This window comes from Epinephelus fuscoguttatus, linkage group LG16 (genome assembly GCF_011397635.1).
Source record: "Epinephelus fuscoguttatus linkage group LG16, E.fuscoguttatus.final_Chr_v1".
Lineage (NCBI taxonomy): Eukaryota > Metazoa > Chordata > Actinopteri > Perciformes > Serranidae > Epinephelus > Epinephelus fuscoguttatus.
In genome coordinates, this window is record NC_064767.1 from 23203069 (window position 1) to 23214809 (window position 11741).

The 11741-nt window shown below is 40.2% G+C and overlaps 1 protein-coding gene across 1 annotated transcript; it reads left to right on the forward strand.

Moving 5' to 3' along the window:
• The first annotated feature begins 210 nt into the window (after nt 1-210).
• On the forward strand, nt 211-10024 carry fam83b (family with sequence similarity 83 member B). The gene is made up of 5 exons (XM_049600955.1): nt 211-386; nt 3297-3770; nt 4962-5126; nt 7343-7467; nt 7813-10024. Exons 2-5 carry the CDS (start codon nt 3321-3323, stop codon nt 9827-9829), a joined length of 2757 nt encoding a protein of 918 aa, XP_049456912.1. The 5' UTR covers nt 211-386; nt 3297-3320; the 3' UTR covers nt 9830-10024.
• The last annotated feature ends 1717 nt before the right edge of the window (nt 10025-11741 follow it).

Sequence of the window (11741 nt, forward strand, 5' to 3'; positions counted from 1 at the left end):
GGTAAATTTCACAGCAAGGGACGGAAAGTCTTGATGAGGTCCAGTCATTAACCCTGAAGCACTCATCAAAGCCTCTTTATGTCTGTCATTATCTTGATTTTCGTCAGTGTGCACTTTGTCCCTGAAGGGAGGAGGGGAGTGGCTAAATGTCTCAAACAGGTTTATGGCTGCCTGTGAGCAAGTTTCGAGCCAGAGCATTTGCATGTCAAAACTGGAATCCACACCCTCCATCTGCAGACTGCTTATCATGTTGAGACACCTCCTCGTCTTTGTTTCTTCCAGCCGGCAGTCTCTCCAAATATTGAGCACAAGCTGAACATATATAAAACTAAAAAGGATATTCTGGGAGCAGTCAAGAGGATTTTCACAAAGGTCACAATCCAAATGTAAGTTACTGTTTCTGAGATAAGATAACGTAGCTATGACGCGTATTCAGAAAGAAGCAGCGGCTCTGTGAGAATGTGAAGTGCTTTGGTTTCCAAATGAATTCTCTGAACAGCGGGAGGTGTGTGATAAATTGTTTAAGTAAATATGCTGTTTGAAGAAGAAGAATCTTTGATGATGTAAACATGAGATAGAACAGCAGCAGAGTCTATAAGAGAGCATAATATACCTGAAAAATAAGAGGACACTGGGGCTAGTTATGGTGACTCATTTTTAGTGAACATTTTCTACATAATACCGGCAGTGTTAAACTCACCTGAAAGTAGAAGTTCACACAAAGTTTCCGGTGTCATGTAACCACCATAAATCAGAGTTAACTTGTTTCTCAGCTCTCTTGACATTCAGATGTAACAGACACTAAAGTGACAAGCTTGAATCTTTAAAATGTCACCTGTCTCTGTCTGACTTTCAACCAGTGAGGTTTGATTTGTAATGTCAAATATCACATCATTTCACAGTGTTCTAAATCAAAGTAGTGAAATGAAATCTTAAGACAGGTTCCATACTCTACGAAGACTTTTCCACAACCTTGCTTCACAAGAGTTTGTGTCTTTCTATTCAGTGAATTATTGTAACGCATATAAGCTGCATTTTTATTCCTCTTTTTCAAGACATTAATTAACAAAGGTTTTAGTTGACCTGTGACAGCCCGTTCTCATTTTCCAACTCAGACACCAAAGCACAAAGGCACTTTTCACGGCAGTTTGAAACACATCAGGTGGCGTCAGTTGGAGGCCAACAACCGAACCCGTCCAGTACTGCCGGTTTGTCAGTGGACGTCTGATGCTGAAAAACAAAGGCACCTTTCTTGGTGTTATGAAACACACCGGACCAACTACTGTAGTATAAAGAGTGAGAATGTCCTTGTAGGGTGAGCAGGAGGGGTGATGGATGGGTCAAGCAAAGTCTATACTTTCATCCCAGTGGTGTAATTGTAATAACAACGTAGTGTGGTAGAAGTAGTGTGTAGCATGCTACAGTAGTGATGAATGTCACGTGACAACCTGTACTTAATATAGGCCAAGCCATGATGGTTTTTTTCTTAGCCTAACATGTGCTCTTGTTGCCTAAACTCAAGGAAATAAATGTAAAAATGAGGCATTTTATGTATATGTATTTCAAGACTAGCAGAAACTGTACATTTCCTGTGAAAACAAAGTATATTTTAAGAAAACATAATTCATGTAGCAAGTGCAAGTTGACAAGCTGTCCGAGAACATCCGAGACAGACGCAGGATGCTACCTACCGCATCAAATTTTGACATATGAGAACATGTTGTCGATGAATCAAAGTTTAAAAGTCCTGTTTACATACAACAAACAAAAAAACTCTTACAGAATGTGGAAGAAATGTGCCATTGACTTTTACCGGTTTTACTCCACCTTAATTCAGGTGAACTACAGGTGCAACAATAACATTCTCCCCTTGGGCATTAACAGCTAATCATCATCTAAATCCTGACTTTGAACAGGTTCAGCGTCTGACAATGATGATGAGTCAATTTTCATGATGTGGCTTGTTGGAAGCAAATTTCATGCTGTAAGGTGCTGTGTATTACTGTTACAGTGGTCTTATGGGTAGAAATAAAGAGCCAACATAGTGGAGAACGTAGGCCTCTCTACAGCTGGTACACCCAATCCCAGTGTAAACACATACTGAAACCTTTATAAAAAGGTAGGCACACAAGGTCCTGTTCAGCTGCTAAGAGATGAGTAAAGATTGAGTCAAGCTGATAATTAATTAGTAGTTCCTGGATAACTTTGAATTAATTAGTTTATCAGTATTTTTTGCCATTTATGACGAATATAGCCTTTTAAGTATATCTAAACATGACACACTGGTTCACTGAGTATTTATCTGTTCGGTTCTCATCTTATCATTATTTACTTTAAAGTCTGTGATCCAGTGTTCAGGAAACACTAGTTAGCTATTCATTAAATTAATCAGCACTTAGTTCCTGTTTGGTTTCTCAGGAATGTCTTCACTTTACTGTAATAAGTTACAGACTGTAACACCCATTTGATTCATATATACCATGGAAAACGGAAGTGATGTACTTAATTAATTAGTGCAGCTTTTTGTGTTTAACAGCTCAGACTGTAGCAGTTAACAGTATAACCTTTCCATGTGTTGTGTTACAGTTTAACAGCATCCCAGCTGCCACCAGACTTATTGGCTGAAATTAAAACAAGGTCGAAAATATTTTAAATATGTAATGATGTTAGAATTTCACATCGCGTGGACGCTAACATTACGTCATTTTACAGATGTTGGGTTTTGTTCTTGGTACCCTCTGACTAAATATGTTATTCTTCCGCAAGATGACGCTTCATTATTTGACAACACAACATACCAACATCATCTGTCATCAGCATTCTGTCAAATTGACGCTGGCATTAAGTGTCGTGCTGAAATTGAAGTGTGGTTACCAGACGTCACAACCTAAATTCAACCAAATATCAACATCTAACAACGTTGGAGGCCAGCTGGAATTACGTGTACTTTATTGTAGTTCAGAGGAGCTGTAGGTGCCATTCAGAGCATATTTAGAGTCTGAGCTGGTGGCTAGTGGTGAACAGTGCTAACAACAGTAACAGTGCCGACAGAGCTTACAGTGTTAACCTGGGAGGGGATAGCAGGGTGGGCGCTGTGCTTTTGCATAGCGTTTGCTACTGTGTTAGTGTTCTGAGTATCTCACACAGAACCTTTAACATTATAACCTTTCCATGTATTACATTACACTTTGCCTCATTACACTAAACCAGAGCCAGTCTCTCAGCATTTCCCACCCTGTAATGTTTGTTCTCTGATCCTCTTACATCATGTCGTTGATTTTCATTGTCTTTGACAGGTGCTACTGAAACAGCGTGGAGTGATGGAATCTCCAGAGTTTTCCCTGCTGTCGTCCTTGAGGGGAGACTTAAAATCAGAGGAGTTTATCCAACCCCACTATAAGGAGGCATATCGCCTGGCAATTGATCGCCTGGTGAGCGGCGGCAGAGACAGTTACCTCGAGTTCCTCAAGGGAGAGCGTATCGGGAGCTTCCTCTCAGAGGAAGAGCTTCACTTCATTACTGAAAACGCAGAGCAGCTCCCGCCTCAAAATCACGCAGAGGAAATCAATGGCTCACCAGACAACCAATCATCCTCAGGGACGTATTGGCCTGTCCACTCGGATGTGGACACACCAGATTTGGATTTGGGATGGCCGGAGGTCATGCATGACAAACTTCAGACAAATATAGATCTGCTCTTCCATCCACCCAGACAAAATAACCCCACCATCAAAGAGGTGATCCGAAAGCATATTCAGGATGCAAGACAGGTAATGAAAACTGCATGCAACAATGTACTGAGACAAAATAATAAAAAAGCTCTGATGTGGCATACAAAATGATAATGCTGTCTCTCAAAGCAGCAAAATGTCTCAGACGTACTGATTTTCCACTGTGTTTAATCTGTGTTCTTCTAAGGTATGTCATAAGCACTTTTCGCCCTCAGGGCATGTCCACACATCTTTGTTGCTCTTAATTTCTACGGGTAAGGAGTGTCTGCTGGGGTTGTTGAGGTCAAAATCTGGTTTTGCAACTTACCATCATGGAAGTGTGGGAATTACATTAAGAGTCAGATTCTTGACACAGTTAACGCCTCAGTTAATCCTCAAATTGTGTCATGATGACTCATAAACTAGTTTTGTGGCTCAAAATTGTGATGAGTAGACAATTAGTATTCTATGGTGTCTTTACACTCTTGTTGTAGCTGCACTGACTCTTAATTAAACCAAGTGAACTTCAACAGCAACAGACTAACAGGAACGTCTGGAGAGAACAAAATATCAGCTAAAAACAGCTAATGAAAGGCTTTCCTCTCTTCCACGCAATTGCAACCAGCACACTGTTGAAAAAAAAAATCCCAAATAAATGCCAACAAATATGACCTGGGATGCAAACCCTGTCTTTTTGAGGGTGGAATAATGTTTTTTAAATTTACCCATTTTGGGGATGTTGCATTGGCTGCATGATTAAGAATGACTAACATATGGTTTATCTGAGCAGAAAACCTCCTACACAGGAAACTATAATAAAGCTAGACATGATTTCATCAGAGAGCTCATTACATCACATTACACTGGAACACAGTATGATGTTGATTCTTTGTAACATTCAGTGCTTTAACTCCACTGCGTAGAAACATGTTCCAGGAGTGACATGAATGAATTTAGGATCAATAAATATTGTAGTAACTGTAGAGATGAAAATGTTTATTCTGTTTTTCTCCTTTGATTCTGTATTGATATCAGTGAAATCACTAGTCCGATAACAGTGTTTTGGTTCTGGCTTCACTTTAAGTTTTTTATCAGTTTCCAGCTGTCAGACTGACATTAATTATTCATGTTCATAAATGACAACTGGCAGTGTGTGTTCTTCAACAGGTCATTCACAGGTTGAACAAGTGTAAATGGCTTAAGGCTCTGGCACGTCGGACTGATGATGATTTATTCACTCTGTCCTTGCAGGTCGTTGGCATTGCGATGGACGTGTTCACTGACGTAGATATATTCAAAGAAGTTGTTGATGCCTCTATACGTGGAGTCCCTGTTTACGTGCTTTTGGATGATTCCCATCTGAAAAGTTTCCTCACAATGGCTGAAAGTCAAGATGTCAAAATTCAACAGCTCAGGGTGAGTATATGATATAAAACATTCGATCAATTTGAACTGACTTGTGATTCTAACATTACGGTTACACATCTGGCAAAGTTATTAAATTTCTGTCTTTTTGTGGTTGTTGTTGTTTTCTAATGAAGCATGAAGCATCATAAGAAGCTAACGCCTAAAAACACACAAAGCAGTGGCAAAGTGCGACTCCCTGTAATAATTACATTCTTCTGCAGCTGGGAGGCATGTTTGTGTCTAGGCAGGAAGAAATTCATTGTAACAAAGGTCAACATGTCGCAGGACTCACATGACTCTGTTTAGACTTGGAGTGGCCACTGTAGCTTTCCATTACATGGCAGCTCTCCAGAGGCCACACTTTGCCACTGCTCAGTGTGTTTTTGGCATAACATTTGTGAATGGCATATTTTGAGGGGTCTAATGTTAAAAAACGTTTGACCTTCGGGGAATACACTCATTCCAGCTCCCGACCTCTCCGATCTGGCAACCAATCACTGCTCTCTATTCCACGTACTCAGTTCAAAACTAAAGGTGATCAAGCATTTTCTGTTGTTGGTCCTTAACTGTGGAATAGTCTCCCACTTACAGTGAGATCACCCCCGTCTATTGATACATTTAAAAACCATCGTAAGACCCATCTCTTTCCTTTCGCCTTTTAATAATCATCAGGATGACATACCTGACCACACTCCCTTATTTGATTGTTCCTGTGTTTTTTATTTCTTTGTGAAGCATTTCAAATGTTTGAATGTGCTCTTTAAATTAATCTGACTTGACTTATTCTGTGTAGAGAGTGAGATGAGACGATTTATACCACCCTTATGTTTATACAGTGAATACAAAGCTGGGAATGTTAGCTTAAAGCTTAAATCTAGAAAAACAAGGACACTCTCCCTAAGAGTAAACAGAACAATAACACCTTGTTAAAACCACTGTTTGTCATTTTTAGACTTTGTTTGTTATGCAAATTAAACAACAACTAAAGAAAGTATATAAAGTGGTAATTACTGAGCTTTAGAGGTTGTGGTAGGCATTTTTGTTACCTTTGGGAAGCATCATGCTAACTGTTCCCGTTTCCTGCTCATGCTAAGCTAAGCTAACCAGCAACACATTCTCTACTGACACTTGGTCAGTGGCCTTACACGTCAAACTATGACACTCTAGGAACCCCTCCAGCACCAGCTTTGGACGCTCAGAGACAGCATGTCAATTTACACTATATTCATTGTGTCCCTAAAGTAAACTTCAGTTTTCACGGGAGTAGTTTCCGCTTGTTAAATGCATGCAGAGCCTTTTCAAAATAAACTTAAAATGCAGGTTAAAAAAACGTTTATAGGGTTTTAGGTTTAGAAAAATAAACATCATGATTTGGCTTAAAATATCTAAGTTTGTTACTAAAGAAATTCAACAATCCATGACATATGTAGTGCTGCGCAAACTAGCTCACTTGTTTTATTAAAATAACTTTACTCACTTTTGGTGTCATACAGGGCACAAACAGTGTGCTCTGGGGTTTGTTTGAAGCTCCCCTTCCTCCCACCCTATGCAGACTTTCTTGCTCTTTGCTCTGAGCATTGCTGCCACCCCCTGTCTCTCATACCACCATGAAAGGGTGCCTCCGTGCAACAGTATCTGATGAGGGCCACTGACGAGTGGTAGTAAGACGGGGTTGGTATAGAGTGATATTGATCTTCTTATCTTAACTTTCTGCAAGCAAACAAATAAGCAAATTTCCCAAAATGTTTAACTACTCCTTTAAACAGAGTGGACGCTATTGAGGGGATGCAAACTGGCACGTTTTTTGTGCAGTTTTATCTTTGCTTGCTGTGACCCTGAATTTATTTGCATACAAAGATGCAAATGTTGATCGAGTCTTTTATTACATAACCTTTGTAAAGACTTGACTGTTCAAAAGTCTTATATCACTCCTGGTTTCTCCTGTTTTTGCGGGTGGAGTCATAATTATTTCTCTGCCCAAGAGACACTACAGATTCAAACACACCCTATAATTTCCCATTAAGTGCATATTGCATGCCAGCAACAACAATAGCAACTGCAAACCGGGAACTCAACAAATGCAACATATATCAAAGCTTTAGGTTTAACTGCACAGTTCATTCCAGGCATTTATTTGATGATTGACATACTTATTAACTTCTGCTGCAAGATTTAACCGTGATACTTATTTTTCTGACATTTTCCTGTCACCTCTCTAACCACAGAACATGAGGGTGCGCACTGTGAAAGGTCAGGATTACCTCTGTCGATCAGGAGCTAAATTTCATGGGGCGATGGAGCAGAAGTTTCTTTTAGTCGACTGCCACACAGCGATTTATGGCTCATACAGGTAAATCAAACAGGATCAATGGTTGGGACTACTGAGACATAAACTAAACACACTCATAAAGCAAGTCATTGCATTTACTGCAAAACTGCTGTCATCACTTCTTATTGAGGCCTTTTGAAGTAGTTGATTTAACTTTCTAGAAAATGTGGCAACATGAGCTGGAGTGAAACTTTTTAAAACGTTAATACTTGTTTTGCTCTGTGTCTAGTTCTTTGATCCATCTGAATAACAAATTAATTTGAACCCTGACAAATAAAGCAGCAATTTTATGGAGTGATAAATCACACAAGTCTCTTTTCTCTGCATTAAATTAATTAATCACCATGTTTTTGTGTTTGTTCGCAGCTTCACGTGGTCTTTTGAGAAGATACATCTGAGCATGGTGCAGGTCATCACAGGCCACCTGGTGAGGTCCTACGATGAGGAGTTTCGAACACTTTACGCCCGGTCAAATGTGCCTGTTGAACTCTGCCCAGCAGAGGGTTTGTTCCAACGCAATGGGTCACATGGACGACAGATTTTGCCAAAATCTCATTCCGCCCCCAAAATTGAGCGGAGGGACCAGTTGAGGCACACGCTGGACACAGTCTATCGAAAGACCTGTGAGAGGAAACTAGGTGTGAGAGACCTCGAGGAGAGGCTATTCGAAGAAGAACAACATGAGCTCAGGCCCTTGAATGAGAATGGGATCAGCGGTCAAAACCACATACCCCAATTTCAGTCTGCAGAGACAATGGACTTCTTAAAACGGCACAGCTATGCTGGGGAGATTCAGGATGGATTAATGGCGCAGAACATCAGGCCCAGAGCAAGCAACTGGAATATCTCCAGAGAAACCGGAAACAATTACCCCATGGATAATTACTTACAAGTGCAACAGATGCACAGAGGTCAAAACATGCGGCAGTCGTACAATGGCAACGACAAACAGATTCTGTCCATGCAGCAGAACATGCCAACACTTGAAAATACATCCAAGTCGTTTATGCGCACATTGAGGATTGAGTCCTACCTCAAACACCCTGACGTCCCATACGGGGACTCTTGTGATTATTTAGACCAGTTTGAACCACAGGACAAAGCAAACTCCTTCATGCAGGGTAGGATGAGGTCTTCCCTTGTTTTCAGGTCCACCATACCAGAGCACATAGAGCCAAACAGGCACTTTAACAACTCTTCAACCAATGTCAATGCCTCAGCAACACACAACACTCCTATGCACTACTCATCCATGCAGTGGAATCCAGCAGCAGTAGCTGAACACAGAATGAGTAATGAAGAGTTCATGTTAAAGAGGAAAAGTCTGCAGATTTTGGATGACGATCGGAATAATGCAGGCTACGGCCCTGGTAGAAACGCTTACAACTCTGTATATGCCAGCTTAGGCCGAGCTAAAGGTGGACACATGATCACCAATCCAGACATCCTGTCAGACAGCTGGCAAAAAAGGCACAGCGTGGCAGATCCAAGATCAAACACTGAGTACGGACATGAATCCTCCAGTCACATGTATGGAGCATTTGCAAGGATGCAAGTGAACAGAGGCACAGCAGGGATGCATGCACCTAATGGAGGATACGGGTCAAATCTGAAAGAGGATCAGAGATCTGCCTCTCATTATGATGTCAAGAGCATCACAAGTACAAAGAGCTCTGGTACTCCTATTTGGCAGGAGCCGCCATCCAGGACTGTGTCTGCAGCAGCCCTGGATGTGAATAACAAGGATTTGTCAGGTAAATCCCACAGCTCCCACCATTTCCTGAAGAAGAGTTCCAGGAAATTAAAATCATTACTCCACATACCAGAGAAAAAAGAGGATTCAGCTGAAACGCCGAGTCTGAAGTCAGGCTGCAGCACAGACACCATAACAGCTGAGGATGAGGAGAGGATGTCACATGGAGGAAGACAACTTTACCAAAGCACAACCAACTCTATCCGGTCAGAACACCAGAGGACACGGATGGAGGACAACCAGCTAAAATCGTCAAGACCGCGATTTACAACTGAGGAGCACCAGAATCCAACGCAAGTCTCTCTCACTAAACCTGCTGCAGAGAAAAAAACCAGCATTTATGACAAAAGCGCAAGGCCTGGCCTTGACTCAGCGAGCTGGAGCAAGGAACGAGGCGTAGACACTCGCCTTTACAGCAGATTTGAGCCTTTCTGCTCATTTGAAAAGAAACACTCCATGTGTTCTGCACACGGCTTTGGAAATGCACACTCTCAGGAAAAAACCAAAGGCCTTCCCAAAGGTGAGGCAGCTATTGAAAACAACATCACTCGAGCTGCGCGAGGGCACCATGAAAATAAGCTGGAGAGATTCATTCATAGAATGGGGAACCTCATACACAAGAACAAATAGTCTGGGGGTCAATACAGGTCACTTATTATCAATGCACATCTGACTCATATATTCTGAGAGTCGGTCTTTATTTCTGTTTACTTTGTAAAATGTTTTACGCAAACGCTGTTTACATTTTGTTCATTTTGTTATTGTGTACAGATGCACTGAAAGGAAAATATGTTTTATATAAATACAGACTTTTATGTAACAAAATTGTATGTCGTCTTTATGTCTGTCTTCCACTGGCGTCAACTTAAAGCAATAAATTCAAACAACAAATGCTGCAGATACATCAAGTAGTAGTTGTCAAAATGTCAAGATGGACAGAATTTATTGCTGTAGTGTAGGTGTGTGCACATACCAAACTGCTGTTGTTACTGCAGATATTCAGGGGATTACTGTGAAGGCGTCTCAGATGCTATCAGCATACAAGCTAACCACAGGATGAAAAACATGCCAGCCTCAGACAGAAGCTTTATGAATGCTTTGAGGGTTACAATAATTTTGTAAAATGGACACAGCAGGATAAACTGGTTGCCAATTACAGGAGCTTTCCTCTGTGAAAGACATCATCTATCCGATGTTTGTTTTGTTCTATGGACAGCTAAACACCTTGTGCACTATAAGCACAGTCAGAATATACAATAGTCAGTGGCTGCTCAGGGAAGATTCAAGTATTTCATCTTTCATTTTTTAATCAAGGTGAAGGATTTGTGGGTGCACACAAAGCAACATAACCTCCGGTGTAAAACATATTCACACAAACAACAAACTGGAAATTCAGATCTTCCATTCATAAATATGTATTCTTTCCAGTTAGGTTATTAGTATGACGAGTGGGTATTTTAAACGCTAATTTTAATGCTGCTTGCCAGCCAGTCCCAGAGTGGTTCTCTGCGTTTTGCCTCAACACTGCCCAATTTGTGGGGATGTAGTGGATATTTTTAAACACAGAACATCCTCTTTTATATATTTTCTCTTGATGAAAAATGCGGATGGTGAAAGTTATGGATAATGATTCATGTTTTTCTTCCTGTCTGTGGATGAACTATGTAAATGACATGCCTATTTTCTGGTAGAGCTCAGCTTTTGTCAGATTACACTTAAAACATATAGAAATGGGGATGGGGATGAAATGCTTGCTTTTAACATATTTTTGGACAAAACAAAGGTCTTCAAGGCAATTCATTAGGAAACAAATACACAAACAATAAAAAGCTGGCAGATGCTGCCTGATTAGTTTAAATAAAGAGGCAAAACACATGCCCAGGTGTAGATGTCATAATAAACTGTCAAAATCAACCAAAAAACCCTGCATTAATTTTCATATCTGATTCAAGATATAAAAAAAATTCCTAAAGACTAAAAATGAAAAAAGTATTTGATATGAGTCATTCATTTTTAGAATCTTGGTTTTTATTACTGGAATAAGCTCAGTACACATGTTTGACACTTGCCATCTGTAAGACTCTGCTGGTCACAGCAGTCACAAACCCTATGCTTAAATGGCTCTGAAAATTACAGCCTGAAAATTACAGCCATTAGTGATTAAATTGTACTTATTTCCTTTTAATTAATGTGGTGTACAGTGAACAGTTGTTCAGCATCCATTAAAGCAAAGTAATGAGCAAAAGACACAAATATAGAGTTGTTACATCAATACTTTTGTCATCTAATTTATTTTATTACATCATTAATATAGAGAAGAGAGTGAAATGGCTGGGTAATTAAATTAATTTTCTTCATGTACCACACAGCCCAGCCAACATTGGAAACTATATCCTGCAGTACATCCTCCCTGGCTTGACTCTCCTGTGTCTCTTTTACAGTTTTATCATATGTTTTATTAGAGGATACTGAGAGAGAAATAAAGTGACAATATGTTAATATACCTGTTTTCTAAATTCTTATCTCTCAAGAAAAAACCCTT

Bases quoted from the DNA above. Each gene is read 5' to 3' on its own strand.
- fam83b (XM_049600955.1), top strand. From the start codon at position 3,321: ATGGAATCTCCAGAGTTTTCCCTGCTGTCGTCCTTGAGGGGAGACTTA. The intron at 3,771-4,961 runs GTAATGAAAACT...CTGTCCTTGCAG, and splicing joins ATATTCAGGATGCAAGACAG to GTCGTTGGCATTGCGATGGA. The intron at 5,127-7,342 runs GTGAGTATATGA...CTCTAACCACAG, and splicing joins TCAAAATTCAACAGCTCAGG to AACATGAGGGTGCGCACTGT.